Below are 26,163 nucleotides of genomic sequence, written 5' to 3'. Positions count from 1 at the left end.
TTAATTGAATCTTGCTAATCCAAACTCCTTGATTGGGAATATAAACTAGTCGATACATACACCAGTTCAGTGAGGAGAACCCATATATATATATATCACATAAATGAAAACAAAATGTACAAAGTTCAGTAACATTTCTTCAAGTTTTCTACACGGAAATCCTAATAAATGGTTTTAGGATGACAAGTATATCATCAAATAATCTTATGTATTTGATCTTCATAACATAAATATCTGAATCAGTGAATATGTTTTCATCTCTAAATGATAATTTGTTCTTCCTCTGGTACACTATGTTTCTCCTTCGGTTACCAAGTTTATCAATTTAAATATATGTAATTAATTATTTTCGGTAAAGTTTTGTTGACCGTAAAATTTCAAGTTACTAAGCTAATATTATATGTAGCGGCACCTAGTTTTATCGTATATATGTAGTAGTAAATATTATTACTCTTAGCTTACAAGAGACAACATAGAGTACGGAACAGTAGATATTATTACTGTTAGTTTACAAGGGTTAACATAGAATACTAACGGTAGCTATTATAACTGTTAGTTTACAAGGGTTAACATAGAGTACGTAACAATAGATATTATTGCAGCTAGTTTACAAGAGTCAAGATTTACATGTTTGATGAGCTGACCACTAGGCTAATTATTTTAATGATGATTTGTTAAAATGGAAGAAATGAATATGAGAGTAATCAATAAGAAGTTGTTTAGAAAGTTTTTAATATTGCTGGTAGGTGGCGTATTGGATCCAATTTTTGAAGCTAGGAGCAAGTCTCATAATTAAATCTTCCTTCTCATAGATAATATAGCAAACACATGTACTAAAGATGCGATCCACATATACGTACATTACAAAAATAAACATATTTGGTAACATGTTTGCCTTGTCCATATGGTAGTTTTTAATAAATATCTTTTGTTAGTAGCTGCTCCCGAAACATTTATATTTTCTTTTTACTGTTAAATCCCAAACTTCAAGGGCTGGCATAGCCAGGTAGTTAAGGCACTCGACTCGTAATCCGAGAGTCGTGGGTTCGGTTCCCCTTCTTATCACACATGCTAGCCCTTTCAGTCGTGGGTACATTATAATGTGATGATCAATCCTACTATTTATTGGTAAAAGAGTAGCCAAAGAGTTGGCGGTAGGTGATGATGACTAGCTGCTTTCCCTCACTGCTAAATTAGGGGCGGCTAGCCTAGATAGCCCTCGTGTAGCTTTACGCGAAATTCGGATCAAACCCAAAATATAAATTTAATTATTTTATAAATGTTTCTCTTCTATTTTAATCAGGTTTTAAATGTATGTTATATTTATTTCGATTTCTCAGGAAAATGCTCTACGAATTACATCTTGAGATTAGGGTTCGAGTACTAACTTTGCTCGGCATGACGTTGTGGTTAGGGCGCTCGACTCTTAATCTACGCCCCACCAAACATGCTCGCTCTTTCAGTCGTTGGGGCGTTCTAATGTGACGGTAAATACTACTATTCCTTGGCAAAAGATTAGCCCAAGAGTTGGCTGTGGGTGTTGATGGCTAGTTGCCTTTCCTTTTGTTTTTCACTGTTAAATTGTGAGTCGAGCTCCTTGGCCACAAGGCTAATAAAATGTGAATCAATTTCACAAGATTAATGTTTTTCATTTTTTGCAACAAAACAGATAAATTGATATTAAAGGAGAAATGCACCGTAGGGGGTTCTGGCGTCATCCGTGTTCATATTGGAACATGTAGCCTGACTGATTGGTCCCGTGGCGCGGCCTTGTTAGTAAGACAGCAAACACTCATATATAAATATTGTATTTCTTTGAACGACATACATAGGTATTAGTTTCTCCTCAGAGACGAAAGATAGATTACGTCAATTTTTTAAAGAGAAAGTAAGTTTCTTTTTTATCAACAGTATTTTCGCGTTACGTAATTAAATGAGTAAAAAAGTATGTATTGAAGCATAGCGACTAAATGTTAGTTATCTTTTACTTTTTTTTTTCATTTTGCTTTTTAACTGGGAAAAGGCTACCTTTTTCTGTTGTTTGGCTTAGCACGCCAAGTTCTGTTTGTGCGAAGTAAATGTTTATTTTAAGGCTTATTGGATAACCGATTTGACTGCCAAGTTTTAGCGACTGAAGTCACTAAATAATTTAAATAGAATTTTGTTTTTGTTTGTTTGTTTGTAATTAAGCACAAAGCTTCACAATGGGCTATCTGTGCTTTACCCACCATGGGTATCGAAACCCAGTTTTTAGTGGTGTAACTCTGCAGGCATACCACTGTGCCACTGGAGCGCTTAAATGGAATTACTAGAAGCAAACAGAAGTAAGCAGTTTAAAGATATTCGGAAAATGCTATTGTTTGAAGCTCAAACACAAAGTTATAGAATGGGCTATCTGTTCTCTGCCCACCCCGGGTATCGAAACTTGGTTTCTTGCATTGTAAGTCTGTAGAGATAACGCTTCGTCCACATGGGTGCACCATAAAGGGATATTGTTTGAACAAAGATAAATAAATTATCGAATAAATTTATTTTTCATTTGTTGGGACTGTCTTGTCGGATCCACCGCCTAGTGGTACAATGGCATGTTTATGGACTCACAAACTGGGTTTCAATAACCTTTTCGGGTAGAGCACAGATAGCCCACTGTGTAGCTTTTGTGCTTGATTATCAAACAAACAAATAATAATCGAATCCGTAACGGTGAAGTCTGGTGGTTAAGGCGCTCGACTTGCAATATATGGGTCGTAGCTTCGAATTCCCGTTACCTAACATGCTCGGTCTTTCAACCGTGGGGGCGTTATAATGTGATGTTCAATGACACTATTCTTTAGTAAAAGTAGTAGCCGAAGTGTTGGCTGAGGATAGTGTTGACTAGTTGCCTTCCCTCTAGTCTTACACTGCTAAATTAGGGACGACTAGATACAGTACCAGTATTACAAGACCACCACACTTTCAAAGCTATACTAAGGGATTTTGTGTAAAGGTATGTTGCTGTCAGAGGGGAAAATTTGGAGTCGCTTATCGGCTTTTAGGCTTAATTATCTAAATTCCAGAAATCTATAAGTCTAATAAATAATCAACTAAAAACATTATCTCATCTAATTTATTTATCAAAACGTAATTTCTCAACACATAAAAAAGCAAACTATAAATAATGGAGCGGGGAAAAGTATTGATAACATTTCTCCTGTATTTTATCAAAAGTCATTTTTAAAAGTCGTTCCCCCTCTATACCAAGGCTCACTCTAAGATTTACTGAGTAGAATTTCTCAGTCTTAAAATGTATGGTATTCAAAGCGTTCTTAACGTAACACAGTCAAATGAATTATAATAAAAGTGAGGCGGTAGTTTAACCGTTTGGTTTAGTTGGTGGAAACACTTAACATGACAAAAAGTGCCATTACTCTTGTGCTAAGCCTCGTATTATTAATCTTCAGAAAGCTGCCCCTTCTCAAACCAGTTTGTTTTCAAGGCTTACTTTGTGGTGATACTGCGAATTATAGTTCCTTAGGTACACGATAGGTGGCAAACCTTTTTTTTTTTAATTTCGCACAAAGCAACTCGAGGGCTATCTGTACTAGCCGTCCCTAATCTAGCAGTGTAAGACTAGAGGGAAGGCAGCTTGTCATCACCACCCACCACTCACGAATAGTGGGATTGATCGTCACATTATAACGTCCCCACGGCTGAAAGGGCGAGCATGTTTGGCGCGAAGGGGATGTGAACCCGCGACCCTCAGATTACGAGTCGCACGCCTTAACACGCTTGGCCATGCCGAGCCTGGTGGCAAACCTATAGGGCAACATTTTACTTGCAGGTGTGGCGCCCTCATCAACCATGACCGATAAAGTAAGCATCATGTTGATGAAGTCCGTGTATTGCTTCAGCCGTTTGCTTCCCCTTTTGAAAATTGACGAACTTTGCCTATATAAACCAAACACCAAACAAATAAAACATGTCTACTTTGAAAAATACAAACGGACTTTTCGTCACGATTAGTTCGACTTTACAAAAAAAACAAAACAAAACAGAAGTTCAGTAACATGTAGAAAATATTTATTTAGAAGAAGAGTATAAATAGTCAATTTGTTAATATAATTAATCAGTTTATGTAATGTTTGCTTCCTGAATTTCGTACGAAACTACTCGAGGTCTACGTGTGTTAGCTGTCTCTATCTGGGAGTGATAGACTAGAAGAAAGTCAGCCAACCATTTACCGCCAACTTTTTTACTTTCCTTTATCAATGACAAATGGGATTGACTGTTATAGTATAACGCCCTCACGACTGAAAGGGTAAGCGTATTCGTTAACGCGATTCGAACCCGTGATCCGCATATTGCGAGTCGAGCATCCTAAATACCAGGCCTCACCGTCAAGGAGCCGATACTCGTCTGTTTGCTTGATAATTAAGCACAAAGCTACACAGTGGGCTGTATATGCTCTGCCCTTCACGGGTATCGAAACACTCAAATCACCACACTATTCCAGCCCCTACCCCTTAATAATTCATAGTGGAATTATGTGGTATCATTGTAGTCATTTATGATTTTTTTGTTATTCAACTGTATATATATATAACACATAAAAATAATTGTTTGATATCCTCCACGTGCGAAATTTTAAAAGGCATAGCATCCTATATATCCAACAGCAACCGAGTTCAAAGGGCATAGCTAGAAAAAATAATTATTTGTTTTACTTCTTTATTCATTGTTCTATATTTAAAAGTAGTTTAATAACGTATTTCTAAATAGTAATAATAATAATATATACATATAATGCATAATAATGGAAATGTGATTTTATATTACAAAATATCAGTAGCCCACTAAAACACAGCCAAGACAGGGTCACTTTGTAGAGAGTCAAGTTCAGTTTTATATTATGGGATAAAGTAACATGAGTGCAGTTGCACCAAGAAAATGCAAGTTATGTAATGTTAGTCAGACACGACTATAAGGAAATATAATAAAAATAATAAATACATAACGTTACGAGACTTAAAGCCTCTTAAACTAAATATCCGTAGTTTTTGTTATAATTTGTAGTCATTATAGCACAAAAAAGAATAATTATATTTCGTAATTTTTATGATGGTTACGAGGTGGGTCAATTAACAGATCCTTCAGAGTTATGATAAAGAAAATAACATAAAATATAAAGTCTTACTGAAAACAAATGTATTTAAGAGGTTTTATAGATTAAACAAACAATATTTGAGATTTTTGGGACGAAGAACAGTTTTTGAATCATAACATGAAATCACTTCGTATTTGGACTAGTAATGAAATTTTAACAAACAGATCTTTAATAAAAATATTTCATTAAAAAATCTGTTTTTTTGTGCACAAAAACTTGTAATCTTTACTAAAAGTTTACCAAATTTTGTAAAGATACACTTATTGTATCAAGATTTATGATGTAAATATTTAACGTGTGTGAATGTGTATAAGAACTCATGTATATTTTACCAAGTCCGTTGTCCTTTAATGGCGTACTCATTCAAATTAATTTTTAGGATCCTCGTCAGAGGAGTTAGCAGAAGAAAGACACCTTTCAGTCAGTGACGTCAAAGATTCATTTAAATAAATAACTAATAGTTCCCTGCACAATCTGACCTATTTGAAACAAGAAGATATAAGGGTGTTATTATTTAAAGTTAATTTTTTGTTGCTTAACTCAAGTTTTATCAGTGCTCAAAACTTTACTTACGTGAGATTAGATTCAATTGCAGCGGTTATGTCCTTTCGACTGTAAGAATACACCAGAAGAAAAGAATTAGAATTTAACCAGTATGATTTAAACCCCCTTCAAATATACGTAATAAAACAGTTTTATTGCTTAGAAAAGTAACAAACACACGCAAAAGAAGAAAAACTACGGCTAGCATCTATTACTAATAAAAAGTATGAATATTCCAAACTACTGTAGAACGTTTAAAACAGTTTGATTTTAGGGTTTTGGCTACTATCTAACGATTACGGTTTTGAAGCGTGTAAAAAAAATTAAATATCAGCAGGTTTTTCATTATTAAATGTCATTTTCAACACAGTTAGAGGAAACGAGGTTAAACTAAAAAAATCACTAGTGTTTTTGTTCTTTTTTGGTAATTTATACAAAATCATATCTTACTTCATATAAGCTTCAACGTAACGTCTCAGGTTCAAGGGATTCACTTTCTTTTTAAGTGTTTCTGTGTATTCTTGAATAAGTTTCTCTTTGTTTTCTACTGCCTCAATTTCCTAAACGATGAAATAATTTTAAAAATATGCAGATAAAACGTACGATTCTACGTTGTTCTGATATTTCAAACTTAAAATCCGAGTGAATATGTGACAAGATGTAAACTAGTTAAAAAAAGGACTATTTTATTTCCAGAAATAAACTACGTTTCATAGTTAATTATTGTATTAATGGTAGCGGTAAACATGATGAAGTGTATCTGATCAAAGACCAATCCTTTATTACTGGTGTCAGATAAGATGGTAAGTCGGTTAGAGAAAAGTACAACAAAAGTGATATTTTAAAATAGTGCAATACTAATAGTTTAGGCCCACGTTTAATATCACCAATACAGAAAACATAATGTGGTCCGAACAAATACTAGTTTTCGACATTTACAATCAAAAGTCTTAATATTTCAGGTACAAAGTGTTTTATGTTATCTGAAATAATATTTTATACAATGAGTATTGCCAAAGTTTTAAAACGAGTAGGTCTTAAACCAATCCGACATTTTTTCTTGAAATACAAACGTGATATAAAAGAATGTGTGTTTAACCAACTAAATGTAACCTAAAGATATTTATTTCAGTAAGTAAGAGCGTTACAACAATGAGATAAGGCAGGCAACTTTCGAAAATGAGAAGTCATGCACTAGTTTTGCAAGCTGAAGGTAACGCCTACAGTATAAAGCTTCAACATAATACAATACCAGTTCACACTGTAACAGTTTTACTTTATTCAAAGTTTTCGAACAAATAACGTTACCATGATATATAACAGTTATTTTAGAGAAATATTTCACGTTACCTCCTGCAGGAAGTTCATCAGTCAAGGAGAACACCAGGGTCATCGGCACACACAGATGGACAGACAGACAGAGATACAGAAGAAGAAATAAACTAAAACCTGTAGTATATTAGCTTTACACAAAAATGGGAGTAAAGAGGCAAAGACAAAAATAACACACAGCGATCTACACTGATATTGTTTAGAATTTTGTTAATAATGAGATTTGTTTTAAAACGACAAAGAATTAATTATGAAACTGTTATTTGTTTTACATACGAAGATTGGTTGGATTAAGGACAAAAGAGATTTAAATATATATATATTTCTTTCAGGAAACGTCTAAATCTAGATATAGTTAAAAGGACTAACTTTCACCATCACAGAATTACTAAGTTATAACGTTAGTCACACAAAGCTGAGGAGAGAGAGAGAGTTAATTGTACAAATGTCTCACTGAATTCATCAAATATTCTGGTGATGTTTGTTAAACAAGGTAAAAAAAAAAAGCCCATAAAACTAGAGACTAGAGTTTTAGAGTCCACGTGGATTTATTTGAAATAAAACCATTACGGGACTTTGTTTGTATGCAGTAACTAGCAAATAGGAAATTGTACGATAGAACACACACTCAAAATGATAAGTCATATTGTTTTTTGTTATGAATAGCTATAGGACATGCAATAAACAAAGTTATTTAAAACATAACACTTTGTCACTAGACCAGCAAAGTGGTTGTAAAGTAAGAATTATAAATTCTACATTTTTGTAAAGATGAGGTAATTATTATTCCAGTTCGGTTAGGCATTTGATTAAACTACAGAAATAGAATGGGTAGATTTAAAAATCTGAGAAAGGACAACACGGTATATTGGAAACAAAAATTACCAAAAAATAAAAAAGAAGAAACGTTTCCTAGACAAACAAAGGTAAGTTGTAGAGCTTAAAATAAAAAGAGTCCTTCCTGTATGTGTACACTAGGTGAAGCTGACATCTCATAATATAAATATCAATAATTTCGTAAAACTTCTAAATTGTGGACATGAAAATAATCCAAAACTGACGATATGTCAAGTTTCCTAGCGCGTTCGTTGGGAGGCTCTCAGTAGAGTTTGAGACCCATGTCTACTTTGTTTGTAGTAGTAAGGGTAAATGTTTCAGTATAACTGACAAATAAGATTGGTTAGTCTGTTTAAAAAAAATACAAAGTGCTCAGGTGACGAAAAAACTTTCTTCGTACAGGAAAAGGTAAATAAAAAACAGAAAGAAATATCAATAACCCACTTTGACTATTATGTTTTTTTGGTAATAAAACGACTTCCTGATTGATGCTACTTTCAAATAATCCATTGTTATCCATTTAACACGTTCTTCTGCAACCAGAATAATCCCGCCAATATGTTTCGCCGTTTTCCAATCGCTATATTATCTTGCAAATCGATTGTAGTATGTTAGGGGGCTCTGTATTACTCGAGTTAGGCTTAAAGATTCAACCTAAAACTGTGTATCTTAAACTGACGTATTGCTAAACATTTATGAGGAATCAGCTCCTGTAAACAACATCAATTTATACAGTGGTTTAATACAACTCTTTTTGTCCAATCAGTCACTGTATGTAACAGAATACTAACAAGAATCATGACAATATAGAAAACTAACACTCGTCTTCCATCTTACCGGTCCAAATTTGTGAAGAACAAGAAACTGCTCTGCTGTTGGGTTCACTCCGATCGTTTGTAAGTGCCAGTTCAAAATCTGCATCCAAGAAATAATAATAGCATTAATGTCTGATGCAAGTTTGTTACATTCAAAATTGTTTAAATTAGCCTTCAGGTTCTTGTTCTTTTAGTGGAAACCTACACAATGATTTCTGTCCATTGCGGGAAATCGAACCTCGAATTTTAGCGTTGTAAGTTTATAAACTTACCGCAGATCCACTGAGAGGGCAAGTCTTTCAAGTGGAAATCTATTTTGTTTATTTTCAACATACACGAAGTTGATGTATTCATATATATTATCACTTGAGAAAGCTAAAGCTACATTTAAAGTTTCAAAATATTTACGTACCAGAGACCCACAGAATATATGCTGTTAAATAAGTATCTTTATTGGAATAGATCTTTATAAATAAAGGATTTTTGAAAGTAATACAAAATAATTTTAATCGCAGACACCGAAATATTTTAAGTCCGCTTGTCTTAGGCGTAACGTGAGTTAAGCCTTTATTGAAGTACGGTCTGTATTCGATAAAAATCTCTTTATTTTTGTTTGAATTATTTCGATTATTATTATTATTTTCTATTATATAAATTAACATCTCAACTTGTATATATTATTTTGCTGTAGTTTAGTTAGGGCTAAACTTAATCGTTCTTAATACTATCAAAAATTAAACTTATAATGTGATTTACCGACCTGACGTTTGACACTTTCACAAATGTTGATAAGTTGTTTTTATAATACGGTGTAGAAAAAGTATACTAAACTACATTTACATCCGTTGAAATTAGGTGCATGCGCTTGCGCATATTCAGGAGAGATAAAAATTGAGTATATTATAATAGGTTAAGGATGGAATGATTTAAAATAACGACAGGTTTACTTTTTTAAGAACTAAGAAAGCCAAAGGAAAATCCAATAGCAATATGATAAATTATTTTCAACTTAACAAAAAGAACAACAAAATATTAAAGGTTGTGACTGTTTACAGCCATTCCTTTTATGTCATTTGTAAAATTTCATGTCCTTCATCTCTTTGAAATACATTTAGCTTTATTTTCTTCAATAAATTCTTTGAACACATTATCAAATAAGTTCACCATAAATACGGTACTGATTATTAAATATTTCATTAAAAGAAATTACTCACTTAACAGTTTTATGTTAGTTTTACGTTAACATTTTCTTGGACTAGATTTAAATAAACTTACAATCTGATTAGATTTTTGTTGTTTGTTTGTTTGTTTTAAAAGTACTCTAAGAAAATCTGATACTTGTTGCGGTATACCTGAAAAGAAAAATTACCTTGTTTGAAAACGGGCTATTTAGGTTCTTAGTAACAATATTAAATGCTCTTTTGTTTCATAAAATGTGTGAAACTCAAGTGAAGACCACTACCAACCGACGATTAATCGGTAAGGATGATGGTTGAAAACACAACAATTGTTCATATTCTTAATACGTAATATTAGCATACAGGGAAACATATAAACATGGGAATAAAAATATCTTATTAGATAAACAGTAGTTTTATAATAGTTTAGTTGTTTTTAGCCTCATATTAAAAAATAAAACAAAGAATTTTATTGCATAACTGAAAATACGTCGAGTTTTATTGCTTAAACCCAGTTCAGTAAGTGATGGTAAACACAGTAACACACTACACAGTCTTTATTTTCATTTAGAAAGTCAGTTCAGTCAGCGATGGTAAACACAGTAACACACTACACAGCCTTTATTTTCATTTAGAAAGTCAGTTCAGTAAGCGATGGTAAACACAGTATCACACTACACAGTCTTTATTTTCATTTAGAAAGTCAGTTCAGTCAGCGATGGTAAACACAGTAACACACTACACAGTCTTTATTTTCATTTAGAAAGTCAGTTCAGTAAGCGATGGTAAACACAGTAACACACTACACAGTCTTTATTTTCATTTAGAAAGTCAGTTCAGTCAGCGATGGTAAACACAGTAACACACTACACAGTCTTTATTTTCATTTAGAAAGTCAGTTCAGTCAGCGATGGTAAACATAGTAACATACTACACAGTCTTTATTTTCATTTAGAAAGTCAGTTCAGTAATCGATGGTAAACACAGTAACACACTACACAGTCTTTATTTTCATTTAGAAAGTCAGTTCAGTAAGCGATGGTAAACACAGTAACACACTACACAGTCTTTATTTTCATTTAGAAAGTCAGTTCAGTCAGCGATGGTAAACATAGTAACATACTATACAGTCTTTATTTTCATTTAGAAAGTCAGTTCTGTCAACGATGGTGATTAGTTTCGTATCTTGATAAACAGAGTAACACACTACACAGTCTTTATTTCATGCAGAAGCCTAATATATGAAATGAAACTTAAAAATATACAATCTTTTTCTTCCATAAACGACTCATATTTTGAAAGATATTTGATAAGTTATTTTTGTAGGTGATTGTTTTCAATGTCACATTGAAACGCCCTCTTCTAGTTAAGTGTTCAAATAAATATGGATTTGTCTTTTTTAGACAAGTTTTATATATCAATGTATTTAAAATTGGTACAGTAGTTTTAGAATTTTACGATTCGAGAAAATAAATCTAATTATTTATTAAAAATACTAATTAAATATCATTTGTTCGCATACATTCATTCAAGTACTTCTTTCCTGAAAGTTTTAAGAAAATAAAAGTCCTATAATGCAACACCACAGAAATATCATCAAAAACCTCACTTATTCATGTTTTTCTGTGAAGAACGTGACTGTTTTATTTTGTTGTGTACAGTCCCCAAGCCGGACTGCGATGATATTACGGATTTACAACACTAAAATCCAGGGTTTGTTTCTCTGCGGTAGACACAGTAGTTAGTTTGTTTGTTTTTGAATTTTGCACAAAGCTACTCGAGGGCTATCTGTGCTAGCCGTTCCTAATTTAGCAGTGTAAGACTAGAGGGAAGGCAGCTAGTCATCACCACCCACCGCCAACTCTTTGACTACTCTTTTACCAACGAATAGTGGGATTGACCGTCACATTATAAAGTCCCCACGGCTGAAAGGGCAAGGATGTTTGGCGCGACGGGGATGCGTACCCGTGACCATCAGATTACGAGTCGCACGCCTTAACACACTTGGCCATCAGCAGTTAGTCAAACGCAGCGCTATCTGAAACAAAGAAACGAGAGAATTGCAATTTACAATCCGATTTCATGCCTAAATCATAAAACGATCTAAGGTGGTGCTGACTGGTATAACAAAGGATTTAGTAAAATTCAGATAATTCATTTTGGGCACCTGTAGTACACTTTGGAAACGATTTACGGGTGTGATGTTTTTTATTTTGCGCAAAGCGATTCAAGAATTATCTGTGTTAGCCGTCCCTAATTTTAAAGTGCTGTATTACAGGAAGACAACTAGTCCACACCACATACTGTCAGATATTGGGGCACTCTTTACGAATGAATAATGGGACTAATCATCATATTTAACGCCCCTTCCCCTCCAAGGCTGAATGGGCAAGTACATTTTAATTAGGCGAACCGCGGATTGTGGGTTGAAAGCCTTAAACAACAAGCTATGACAGGCCACCATGTTGTAAATAATATGTCTTCAACGAAATTCACTTTATACCTTAGTATATTACTATTTTACTGTAAGAAAGCGGGAGAAATTGAAACTGGTTTTAATTAAAAATCTTACGATAAAAACTGTACCCTCTGTAACAGAGGAATTACTTATCCTCATTGTTTTCAAAATTGATTCACCAACAATCAATATATTTTAACTTATATTATCAAGTGAGCAGATCTTTTCATCCGAGTACAACGAAAAAGTAAAGCAAGACAACGAAAATAAACAAACAACAAGATATTATGAGCTGTCAGTACATCTAACAAATCCCATTTTTTTTCTCTACTAATTGTTACGCTAGAGCACATATAGTAAGGCTACTCATTCTATTTGACCAAAGAGAAGTCAGCCAGTTAACAACCCTCTATCATCTACATTATAGTATTCAATGCCACTCTTATAACGCACCCACAGTAGTGGGTAATTATTTGTGGTATCGCATGGTTTCGAACCTAACTCCAAAACTTTACCATAGGGCATACATGCAATCTCCAACCCATCCTAACTGAATTCTGTTTTATACGTGAATAGAAATTACTGATTGAAATTTGTTCGTTTATGATAGGATGTCATGGAATGATTTTGTATTATATTAGTTTGTTGTTAAGAGCAGAGATAAATAATGGGCTGTCTGCGCTCTGCCCACCGAGCCATCAGTGTGAGGATAGGGTTAGCAATATTGCACACAAATGTGACCATTTTAAGATGCATAACATTAGCGTGTTTTTATGAGGTGAGTGAAAACAAAAAAAAAGAAAACAACTTTAAAAATGAGTAAAACAGCTATGAACTTTTCTTACCTTGTCCTTGAAATATTCCATCATTCCAACTCCCTTGGAAACGCAATGAATCAGGATAAGTCCAAGAACACGGGAGGGATGAGTGAGCTATATTGTGAAATAGAGAACAAGACAGACAAAATGAAATTTTTTTCACCTATGTTAAATTAACATTAGGGGCATAAAGCATGTAAAATAACTTGTTTTGTTGTTTCAAACATCTGTCAGAGAAGTCACAATACAAAAGTCTCATATATGAGATACAAAAACGGTAGATTAATTTATCATTTTTTCATAACAAAGGAATTTTATCATGTTACATTTTTAGTAGTTGACCTAAAAGATTGAATTAATGAAATAAATATCAAAATATTAACTACAACATGTTTTATTAATATGTACTTAGCAGAAGTAGAAGAACAAATAATTTCTAAAATATGATACAGAAAATTATAATTTCCCCCAAAGCCGTGGAAATAGTGAGTAAACAGAAATGACCCTGCCTCCTTTCAAGTTTATGTGGGTGACTATAAAAACCGTATTTTGTTCGTTCGGCTTGGCTTGTTTTGAATTTCGCGCAAAGTTATTTGCGCTAGCCGTCCCTAATTTAGTGATGTAAGACTAGTGGTAAGGCAGTTAGTCATCACTACCCACTGCCAACTCTTGGGCTACTCTTTTAACAAATAATAGTTCTGAAGGGCAAGTATGTTTGGCGTGAAGAGGGATTTGGACCCGCGACTCTTAGATTACGAGTCGAGTGTCTTAAACACTTGGCCATGCCATGCCTTAGAAGATAGTAATCACTTCACAAAAATCAGATATTTGTATTACTTACAGCAAATCTAACCAGAATATTAGCTCCAGCACCTTCTCCAAACCCTACGACGAGTTTGATCCTAGTGGAAATAGAAAAAGATTAAAAAGGCTAAACAAAACTAAGCCCATTAGAAGTTCTATTTTAAAACCAATTCATTTAAACGAAGGACAGTGAGCACAAAGTTTGTTGTTGCCATGCATACCGTAATATTCTTCGGCTCTTATTAAATGGTTCGAGTTTGGAATTATCTATTATATTTATCGGAGTGTTTTTCTTCTGTTTACTAAAAATTTGCAAAAACTAGAAAGATAAAATTATTCCAAAAAAAACAAAACAGATTACGAAATATTGTTAAAGATTCAGTATCTAAACACTGCAAGTTTTTATGTTAACACTTACATATATTTTTATCGTTGCTTGTATGTTTTGTTTGTTTTTGAAATTTGCGCAAAGCTACACGAGGGCTATCTGCGCTAGCCGTCCCTAATTTTGCAGTGTAAGACTAGAGGGAAGGCAGCTAGTCATCACCACCCACCGCCAACTCTTGGGCTACTATTTTACTAACGAATAATGGGATTGACCATCACATTATAACGCCCGCACGGCTGAAAGGGCGGTCATGTTTGGTGTGACGGGAATTCGAACTCGCGACCCTTGGATTACAAGTCGAGTGCCTTAACCATCGAGTCGTGCCAAGCCTCTAGCTTTGCTAGGTAATTAACAGATCCAACAGTTATTAGATATCTCAACGATGAACTTACATTAAAATGATAAATTACTGAAAGCTTGATAATGAAGTAAACTTTCAGTTAGAGTTAACGTTTGGTTTAAAGTTAAGCCTCGTTTATCTGATCTCCAAGTACAATAACCATCCAATCGAAATTTTACAAGTGGAATTATGTGCAAAGGTTCTTTTTGTATTTGTAAGTTGTCCTTCCTTCAAGTCATTTGACTTGGAAGTTCAAAATATAACAAATTTCCTTTACTAGGGAAACCCTGAAATAATACCACAGTAGAAAAAAAATGAAGATTAGCTAAGTAAATCATCTGATTTAAACTAGCATGAGAATTCGACTTTAAGGTTTAATGAAGACACATTGCTCCTTTCCTAAAAGTAGGTTTAACTTCTTTTAATTAATAGTGTAACATAACATTTGCATTCCGTTTCATCACGTTAGAGAGAGATAGAAAAAAAAGCGATTTTTTAAAATAAACTCATACACCAAATATCTGAGTCATAAAAGTAATTTTGGTCAATTTATTTTAAAGTACAAAGAATTTGTCTAAACATGTCAGAATACAGGTTTCATATAAATGGCATATAGTACACATAGTAATTTCGTATATTTAAAGGTATGCATGTGGTAAACCTTCATTTTAAATGTTATTTAGTAGGGTTCTTAAAGCATCGTTTCTTTGTTTCTCGTAGTCTGAGGGTCGCAGGTTCGCATCCCCTTCGCGCCAAACATGCTCGCCCTCCCAACCGTGGGGGCATTACAATGTGACGGTCAATCCCACTATTCGTTGGTAAAAGAGTAGCCCAAGAGTTGGCGGTGGGTGGTGATGACTATCTGCCTTCCCTCTAGTCTTACACTGCTAAATTAGGGGCAGCTAGCACAGATAGCCCTCGAGTAGCTTTGCGCGAAATTCAAAACAAACAAACAATTCTCGTAGTCAATAGCCATTTGTTACTTACTTCAGGTGGTCTAAAATCTTGATTAATTCTTCGCCCATCATCTGAATTGTAGGATAGGGTACACTAATGGAAAATAGAAAGAAGAAATCTTAGCTTAATCATTCAGAAACATTTGCTACAGATACATTCGCAGAGAACTGTTTGTTGAAATTATTTTCACAATTGTATTTGTGTGTTAAATTGTAATTTTATTTATTTATACTAAATTTTCTTTTTTACTTTTACTTTTGAACAACATTTATTCTGGAGAAAACTTTGACAAATATCTGAAGATAACTTCTATCACCTTAAAAAAGTGTAAAAGAAATTTATGTTCTCAGAACACCAAACGTTTGGGAAGCTATGAAATAAACACGTGGAGCATGTGTTTTTCTGTCCAATAGTCTTATTTGTAGTGGTGCATCATAAGAGCTGAAATGGGATGTGGTTAAAGAAACAAAAGCGCTAAACTATTGTTCAGTGCAATCGACGGCATCATTAGTAATTGTAGTGCTCGCTTTTTAACCAAGATCATTTTAGCTATTTTAATTTTGGTATTGATTTTACATTGACATATTTCCACATTTTACCACTTCTTGTTTTGTTCTTAATATGATATCATTGCTGAAGTTGTTAATATGAATTTTAAAACCAACATGATGTCCTTTTCTTCAGCTTATTATTTAATTAATGTATCACTTAGATTTATTAATTTCATCATTCTAATTGGTTAGTTATTATGCTTAATGTCGATTTGTATGTATATTCTACATTCAGGTTGTGGATTAATCTTTTAAGTTCACTACCATACTGACCCGATTATGAGGCTATTTTTTCTCTAATAATTAGGCTGTAAAATTCATAGTCGCCTTATAATCGCGGCTGACCACAGATCCCTTTTCCTTTACCTTAGCTTATTGCATTCCTGAATATCACAATAGCATTCGTCTGGGCATGTGCTATAGATGTTCGCTCACGGTATTTTATAATTCTATCAAATAATCCACCTGCAGGCTGTTCAGTCATAGTATTGAATTCACTGACCTAAAAATGGACGTTATGAGGCTCAATGATTTCCGTGGTTCCTGAAAAGGGGGTCGCCTTATATTCGAGATCGTTCTATAATTGGGCCAGCACGGTACTTCTTAAATAAGAAGAGCTTTTGTGTGAGAAGATAAGAAAGCGTGAACATGAAATAATGCAATATTTTAATATAATAGAGGGAAAATCACTGAAAAGAAAATATAAGTACAAACACCATTTGGAAAGACGGATAAATAGTATCAATAAAGTGTTTCTGATTAGTAATGTTAAAACACATATTATGTTTGTATTTTTTCATACTCTGGACACGTCTGGTTTGGAAAAATGAAGCTTTACAAATTCTACACAGATGTCACTAAATGGTACCGACTTAATTTTCAAACATGGAACCGATAATCGTTGTTAAAATAAAATAGAGAAAACATGACTAAATTGAATGCACTACCTTCTACACAAACAGAAATTAATTAAATTATAACAAAAATTCAATATATATTAATTAAAACCTACTTTTCTGCACTATCATAATAGTTTTCAAGTATATTAATACTAAATTGTGGTTTCAGCTGTTATACGAACGTAAATGCAGAAGATATTGACAAGACGATGGGTCATTATTGACTGACCTTCAGTGTTAACAAGTGTAAAGAGGTGTCAAAACTGACGATGGAATTGTTTAAGTTTTTAATGTTTGCTGTCACCACTAAAAGAGATCATTTTAGCAAATGCATTCTTATTCAGAGTATGTTTAATCTGGACTTTTGTGTTGGATTAAAAATTATGAAATGACTTCTCACCTTTCCTCTTTGGATCAGTATAAATTAATTATAAAAATTATCATAGTATATTAAGTCTTGTTTTAGTTCTTTAAAGTGTATTTACTGGCATGTCAGTTGCAACTTTACACTGTAACCGTGCTAAAAATCAAAGGTTCGATATCTCATGCTAAAAAAGTGCAGATAGCCCAGTTTGTAAAATTTCTAAAGTTCTTCGCAAAAATGTATTGCGTTTAAGTAGCTGTTTGTGTACAGTTAAAAAAGGTAAAATATAAATCAGTAGTGTTTGGTTTAATCTGAACTTCGCGCAAAACTACACGAGCGCTATCTGCACTAGTCATCTCCAATTTAGCAGTGAAAGACAAGACGAATGGCAGCTATTCATCACCACTCACCGCCAACCATTAGGCTATTTTTTTTATCAATGAATAGTGGCATTGACTGTTACGTTATAATGTCGTCACGGCTGAGAGGGTGAATATGTTCAGTGCCAGGGATTCGAAGCCTCAACCCGCAGATTGCGAGTTAAGCGCTCCTAACCACTTGACCACGTCTGGCCCATATGTTAGTAATGCTGTCTAGAAATGGTATTAATAACATCTAACGTTGTCAAATAGCTTATTTAGCGCAAGTGTTGGAATTAGTTATTTTCAGAAGTGATAGTTTATTGCAGGTTTGCTTACTTAGCTGTTTACGAATCGCGCGTTATGTAGTTCCATACTTATGAATTAGTGATTGTTATGTTACTGAAACCTTCTGAGTTGCATTATAATATTTAGCAGTGTGTGTGGAACGTTTTAAACCTATTCCAGGGTATAAATACGTATACGTCGAAAGTATAGTTCAATACAGTTAAGTCTGAACTGCGTGACATTGTGATTTTAGGTATAATTGGCTTAAAGTGAAATTACCACATAATGTATTGTAATAACAGAGTAGAGAAGAATAATTCATCTTGTCCATTGTGTTTTAAAGCAATCGAACCAACCTGTGTGGACTTTGACGAAAAAAGAGACAATGATTTAAAGCTCTGGATACAACTGTGATAACCAACAGTCTAACGAACATTTGTATATACGTTTGACTTGTTTTAATATAATATTTTAAAACGAGTGAGCTGTGTGCTGTTTACTCATTATTGATATTTTTTATCTACAACAAGTCACTGGCACTAACTGTAAAGAATCCGGTCCATAAATAAAAACCTGAAAATATCCAAATGCAATGCAGTGTGTAAGAATATGAATGAACATAAATTACGGTTTTATCATAGCTTTTCATGTTATTTGATTTTTTTTTTAATAATCACAGTAGTTTATTGAAACTTACCACGTTTTCTACAGGGATTTTACTGAATGCACGAAATCCCAAAATGGGTTCACTCCTTAACCAGTTCCACAAAAGTGGCAACAAGACTATCCAACAGTTTTAATCTATACACTGGCTATTTATTGGACAATTATATAATACTTCATTCTTCAGATGGGCCGAGCGTGGCCTAGAGGTTAGCGTACCGAGGTTTCTGGTTCGCGCCCTGTTACTGTAGAAACGCGCTATGAAATTTGAGTTCATATATACATTATAAAAGTGAGTGTCAAATTCTATTATTCGATTGGTATTGACTACTTGTCTTTTCTCCAGTTTTCCAGTTCGAAATTAGGCACAGTTACCACAGATAAATAATCCTTGTGAAGCACTGAATTTTCGAAAAAAATTAACGTATTAGACGCTAGACAAGACTGCATGTAGTAAAATCACAGTGTTAACAGTTTTGGAACTATAATTTCAAACTATATAAATTAATTCGTAAACGTTGTCTTACGTTTCGACACATACTAAGGTCTTCCTCTGCACTATGGATCTAAACTGAAACGTTTTACACGTATATTAAAACATTCCGCGAATACGATCGAACACAGAAATATAGTTCTAGTACTTTCACTTCATGAATTAACGTATTTTAAAGAACTAGTAGAATCAGATACACGACTACATTATTTTTTTTTCTGTAGCATCCTTACATTCAACGCACATTTACTTAACACTTTAAATTATAGGACATCTGTTTTCAACACTCCAACACAAAACGTTTTTCCTTGATACAAAGTCTAATTTATATTTTCTGTAATATCCCATTCCACAAGAGAATTTTATTTAACTCGACATCTCAAAATATATTTATATTTTATAATATTTTAACCCACAAAACGTTTTGTCTTTCATATCATTGTCCACAATCGGTTTGCCTTTCATATCTTAATCCATAAGACATTTTATTTTTAATACCTTAACCCACCAAACGTTTTACTTGTGATATTTTAATCCACAGTATCTTTTTTCTTTAATACTTCACTCCACTAGTCTTTTCTTTATTATTCAATTCAACTAACCATTCCTCTTTAATACCTATTATCATTAACATTTTATTTAATACCTAATACAGTGCCTTTAATACTTCACCTTCACTGGATAATGTTCTTAAAACATAGACTTTTGTACAAATTTATAAGATTTGTCTAATGCATAAACTATGTGGTTGTTATTGCACATCTGGAAAGAATAATATTTTTTTTTACAGAAATTCCCTAAACGAAAGCGTAAAGCTGCATTGTCCTATCAATTACGAAGCTAGTGGCGCCACCTACTCAGTCGGCCAGTTGGGAGCATTCTCTTCTTGACCAGGAACATCGACGTGGATGAACACCGACCGCGATTTAACTTCAACCATACTTTCATGGTCGACAAAATTCTTGAAGGAATTGTCTAAAAAAAAAAAACAAAGACAAGAAATTTTAATTATGTTTGAAAACAGTATTTAAAGTACCTAACAATAATAACTTGAAGAACATTTAGAAATAACACATTTTTTAAGGGTGACAAATGAAGTTCATAAAAAAAGCAAGTTTAAAATTTAAATGTGCTGGTAGACAACCAATACATTAAGACACGTGGATGTTGTTTGAATGAGTAAACACTTCGGATCAGGGAATTTTTACATATTAAACCGCTTCAACAAAGTCTGATCATAAAATAAAATATTTCGCTGTTAAGGTTCAAAATGTGAGTCGCTTTTGTCAAATTATGATATTCAGAAATACAAACATTTATCCAGATGAACAAAATACGTTTCAAGAATGGAGATTAAATTATACGTTTATTATTTAATTCAGTGTTCTTTGTTCATCATATATTTATTTGTTTGGTCCTTCATTTTTTCACTTTTAAAAAACTAAAATGCGAAATTGTGTTTGTTTGTTTTGGAATTTCGCACAAAGCTACTCGAGGGCTATCTGTGCTAGCCGTCCCTAATTTAGCAGTGTAAGACTAGAGGGAAGGCAGCTAGTCATCACCACTCACCGCCAACTCTTGGGCTACTCTTTTACCAACAAATAGTGGGATTGATCGTCACATTATAACGCCCCCACGGCTGGGAGGGCGAGCATGTTTAGCGCGACGCGGGCGCGAACCCGCGACCCTCGGATTACGAGTCGCACGCCATACGCGCTAGGCCATGCCGAGCCCCGTGAAACTGTAACTATGCGTGCTTCAGTTACTCCTGCATATTCATTTTTTAATTCAGACTAAAATAATATAGTTACAAGACATTGACCAATCGGTGTGTTTTCTGTATTACGTTAGGAATAGTACGTTTAACGTGATTTCTTGCTGGTTCACTAGCTCAACCGAATGAGAAAACGGAACAACAAACTAAGGTATATGTATAAATAATTCGTTATTAATCTTTATCATAATTTTGGAAGATCAACGAAATTACATATATTTGTTCGAAATTAATTATTAAATCCCCTCAATAATAGTAAAAATAAATGGGAAGCCAAATCTAATATTCGATTTCCCACTTATCACTGCGTTTTCTAATTTCGGGGAATTCCACTTCTCATCAGTAACTTCAAACAAGGGCCAGTCGAAAGAGTAGGCCCAAGTTTTATATAGTGGTACAGTGTGTATTATAGTTATACATGTGCTGTGTGAAATTATTTTAATAGTTTTATTCAATGGAGTGATTCTGTATTTATATTTTGTCTGTCATTGTCTAGCTTGAATAACGAGTTCTTGCACCTTAGAAAAAGTCTCTTAGTGAACTGTGGAGGCTGAAGACATCTTAAATACAATTTTTATATGCGTCTGATTTTGAATCCAAAACTAAATTAAGAGGAATTAGAAAGAAAACATCTAAAGGTTACGTCTACTGGTATGTATAGCCTTTAAGCCGTGCGCCAAACATGCTCGCCCTTTCAGCCGTGGGGGCGTTATAATGTGACGGTCAATCCCATTATTCGTTGGTAAAAGAGTAGCCCAAGAGTTGGCGGTGGGTGGTGATGACTAGCTGCCTTCCCTCTAGTCTTACACTGCTAAATTAGGGACGGCTAGCACAGATAGCCCTCCAGTAGCTTTGTGCGAAATTCAAAAACAAACAAACAAACTTTAAGCCGTAACTCTTGAGAAATAAACCACACTTTTCTTTGGAGTATGCGTTCGTATATCTTTAAAGTGATCTTTTCTAACCTATAATCTTTACAGAAACACATTAATTCAAAACAGACCTACTATCGACAATAGGATCTTGATGAGGTAAAGCCTCTATATAGAGAGACCGAAGTAAATTAGTTTGTATTTTTAACACAGGAGGTTTATAAGCGTTTTCCAAAGCTTTCAATTAGGTAGTTTTTTTTAAATGCTTAGATTAAAAACAACTTGAAAAATAAATAACTCAGGCCTGCACTGCTTGAAATGAACCATGAATCGATGTGATTTTTTTCTTGAGTGATTTCAATGTTAATTAAGTGTGGTTTCTAACTTTTCATTTGGCTCTGATAACATTTGCCTCTAACGAAAGTTTTATTTATGTCGTCAACGGACAAAACAAAGTCATATGCATGTAAATTTGGATAAAAGATAATAAAAACTAAAGTAACATATCTAAATAAAACAGTTTTATTTTGTGAAACGTTCTAGGCTGACGCCCTTCGTCAGATAGTAAAGACCGTGAAACGACAGCATTGAAATCAGGATAAGAAAGACGTTGTTAAGCTATTGATTTGACCCGATGGGTTAAGGCTTTCGACTCGTAATCTGAGGGTCGCGGGTTCGAATTCCCGTCGCATCAAACATGCTCGCCCTTTCAGTCGTGAGGGCGTTATAATTTTACGATTAATCCCACTATTCGCTGATAAAATAGTAGCCCAAGAGTTGGCGGTGGGTGGTGGTGACTAGCTACCTTCCCTCTAGTCTTAAATTGCTAAATTAGGGACGGCTATCGCAGATAGCCCTCGTGTAGCTTTGCGCGAAATTAATAAAAACAAACAAACAAAGAAACCTATTTATTACTTTTTATCTGGGTTTTTGTACTCACGCTTAGGGAATAACAGCTACTCATACATATATCGTTCGCCAAAATATTTTAAACTCTGTTGCCCTGACGTTAGAGATATATCCTATTATATTCAGAACGAAAGTGAACTATTTATTGGCACGTAACTTTTTTCAACAAGAGAATTAACACGATCAAGCCGCATTTGCCGCCATCTTTATGAGTGTTAGTCATACCTAGCAACGGTAACTATGGTGTGATTAAGTTGGCGGATCGATCACGTTACGTTGCACAGTATAGTATTCATAGTAAATATATTTCAACCAGTTTTTAATTCAAATATACTAATAAGGGTATATACACAAAGTTATGTGTTCATTACACATTGAATATTTACTTTGATTATGTTTCTCATCAATTTTTGTTATTTTCAACAGCGCGTATTAAATCTTAACTATTATTCTAAAGACGGGCTTTATACCTTTGACTGTATCTTTCATCTAAACCACACAAATTGCGTATAGTTATCTTAAAATATAAACTGCCAAGTGAAGTTGATAACGTTTTTATTTAAAATCCAGATTATAGAATATTGGGAAAAGATCAGAGCAACTCAGGAAGATAGTAAAAATACAGTTTAATTTAGAAAATAAACTGAACAACATAAGCGCTTTCAAAAAGAGGACTTTCTTTTTTCAGAGGAGAATGGCATAAGGAGAGATTGGAAACGAACTAATCTATAATCTTCTAATGAGTCATCGGAAAGCCTACAGACTTGTAATGCTAAAATCTGGCGTTTAATTCCCTGCGATGGATAAAGCGAAGGTAACTAAGCTCCATCTTTTTTAAAAATTAGAATGCAAATTTAATTTCAAGATATATTGAATGTTTTATTCAGCTGTTTAAGAGCCTCATTCATTACGCTTTCATAATTTCTGCGGTGTTAACAAGAGTTAGTGCTAAAATAAATGTTAAGTATAACTATTACTTAATATTCGCTCTTTATATATATAAAACAAAATAACACGTATTTAACTAACTCGAGCGCATGTAGGGCGGACTTATAACAATCCACCGGCTCGTTTTATGACTAAATATTTATGGTACTATTTTGATAAAAAAAGTAATCCTGTAAACAATGTAAACTGTGTAGAACATATAACGAATAATGTGTCGTATAAACTAAACGTTATACAGTGAATATTAAACGTTCTAGTTATCTGTGTAAAGCATACAAAACCGTGAAACATGTCCTTTAAAACTAGTCACTAGGGGAGACAATATATTGATAAACATGTTAGGCGGAATACGAATGCTCGTAAACTGAGAGTTTTTGTTTTTTTATGGAAGTTTTTACCATGTCAGGTTTTCACGAAAACAACTACTATTGCGTTTTCATTTCATTGATAATAAATTCGATATATAAAGGACACGCACGATCTTTTTATTATTATAACCGTAGTCATGATGAATCAGAAATATAGAGGTCTCTCATTATGCCTCGTCGCTGACCAATATGGTTTGAGTGTGAATGACAATTCAATAATGGGTAACGTGATGCAATAAAATACGTATATTACGGGAAACGCCCTACTGAAAATATATTTATTAAAGATATTGCTCGAGTTCGTGGAAAGCTTTGAAAACAGTTAAATTGATCCAAGTGAATCGTTGACGATATGCGCGGATCATTTATTAGGGTTAGCTCAGTTGGCGGTGATTTTGTTATCAATGTTTTGTTTCTACTGTGTCCACTGTTTTCATAGAATATGTTCCGTTTTTACCTGTTTATTTTGCTGGGTAAAGGAGGTGATCTTTCCGTTTTTTTTTTTGTGTTTTTCATAACGCGGTAAGTTTAAAAGAAGACACTTTTCACTTTTGTTTTGGGACTCGCTAGCGGTAAGTAGTAGGCCTCGCTCCAAAAGAAATAACGTAAACTTCAACTCAAATTTTCCTTGTTATAGTTAACCCTAATGATATCAAACTTAGATTAATACACGCAGAAAACGCAACATCTGTAATATAACTTAAAGTGACGAATTTCAATGTGTATTGCTGTTGACAAGTGTGACACAATATTACAAAAATAAAGGAATTTATTAATCTTGGATTTATATCGAGTACTCCATAACCCATACAACAGTGGATCTCGTTAATCCACATGCAAGAAATAACCGAATAACACCAGCTGCTTAGAAGCATACAAAAAAGTAATTAGTGTGTTGTCCGTTCTATTTTACATCAGGATTCAAGAGCGACTGTTTGACATTTTGTGCCTTTTTTATACCCTTGTTTCTTTTTATTTTTGTAAAATACTCGGGCATTATAGAAAAGGTGTTATGAACATGACAGTGTGTTAAACAATTAAGTATACTCAACACTATAAAATCAAGACTTGAGGAAAATCTAATGAGACCTGGGAGATGGTTATCGGTGTGGAATTCGTGCTGAGGATTATGCAAATATGTTTGACAAAAGGTATATTAAGCATTAGAAATAATACTTGTTCGCTGTCGTTAAACAACAAAGGTACCACCTATTGTGTACAGTTTCTGAAACCTTCGATGGCAATGTAAACGTTACTAGGGAATATTTTAACCTGTGAAAATTATTTAGTTGTGTGCGACTTCAAATGCCAGTCTAATCCGGTCCAAGTTCAAATAAAGGTTAAGCTTAAGGTAAGCAGTGTGGGTTTGATATTAGAATATTTAAAAATGGAAGGAAAAGCTTTGTATTCTGGTAAATAAAATATGTACAAGGTACATAAGTATGTTTCTTTTTTAATTTTCTTTAAAAATATACGAGAGCTGTTTACATTAGACGTTCCTAATTTTTGAAGTAAGATATTAGAGCGAAGACAGCTAGTTAACACCATCCGGCTCTTGGTTTGGATACTCTTGTCAGAACGAATAGTGTGACGTGACTGTTATCTTATCATGCACTTATGGCCCAAAAATGTGGAGCACATTTTTCTTTCTTTTGTAAACAGGAAGAGAACCTTATAACCACGCTATGTAACGCATTGGTTCGCGCTCGGCCAATTTTTAAATAAACTACGTTGTTATAGCAAAACAATTCGTTTGTTTTAGAGTGAAACCATGTCGGGCTATTCGCTGTGCCCATCACAAGAAATCGAACTCTGGTATTTAGCTTTGTAAGTTTGTAAATTTATCAGTGGACTGACCAATTAGATAGGGCTGAATGAAACCACATCATATTTACGTCAAATATCTAAACAGAATTTTAAATATTAATAGGTGGGAAGGTCTAGTTGTTTTGATCTATGAAGTAATGGGGTTTGGGCTAATAAATTTTCGTAAAGCATTAAATAAAATCGGAATTTCAATGTTTGATTGGGAAGCTTTAGTGATGTCTGGAATGGGATTTGG

General features: G+C 33.8%; 1 protein-coding gene across 3 annotated transcripts in view; it reads right to left on the bottom strand.

Annotated features, from left to right (window-relative positions):
• LOC143257519 (uncharacterized protein ZK1073.1-like) overlaps positions 1–26,163 on the bottom strand; it is an 85,830-nt gene that overhangs the window by 7,077 nt on the left and 52,590 nt on the right. For 2 of the 3 annotated variants that reach the window (XM_076516292.1, XM_076516291.1), the window contains 7 exons: positions 20,088–20,205; positions 15,644–15,706; positions 13,966–14,026; positions 13,152–13,238; positions 8,693–8,770; positions 6,137–6,246; positions 5,717–5,755 (listed from right to left, as the gene is read on the bottom strand). In XM_076516292.1, the coding sequence (XP_076372407.1) occupies positions 5,717–5,755; positions 6,137–6,246; positions 8,693–8,770; positions 13,152–13,238; positions 13,966–14,026; positions 15,644–15,706; positions 20,088–20,205 (556 nt within the window). Of the gene's footprint in view, positions 1–5,716; positions 5,756–6,136; positions 6,249–8,691; positions 8,771–13,151; positions 13,239–13,965; positions 14,027–15,643; positions 15,707–20,087; positions 20,206–26,163 lie in introns of all 3 variants that reach the window. The other variant, XM_076516293.1, reaches the window with a different exon arrangement.

Source organism: Tachypleus tridentatus, chromosome 7, assembly GCF_004210375.1.
Source record: "Tachypleus tridentatus isolate NWPU-2018 chromosome 7, ASM421037v1, whole genome shotgun sequence".
Classification (NCBI taxonomy): domain Eukaryota; kingdom Metazoa; phylum Arthropoda; class Merostomata; order Xiphosura; family Limulidae; genus Tachypleus; species Tachypleus tridentatus.
This window is presented reverse-complemented; position numbering and strand designations above follow the sequence as displayed.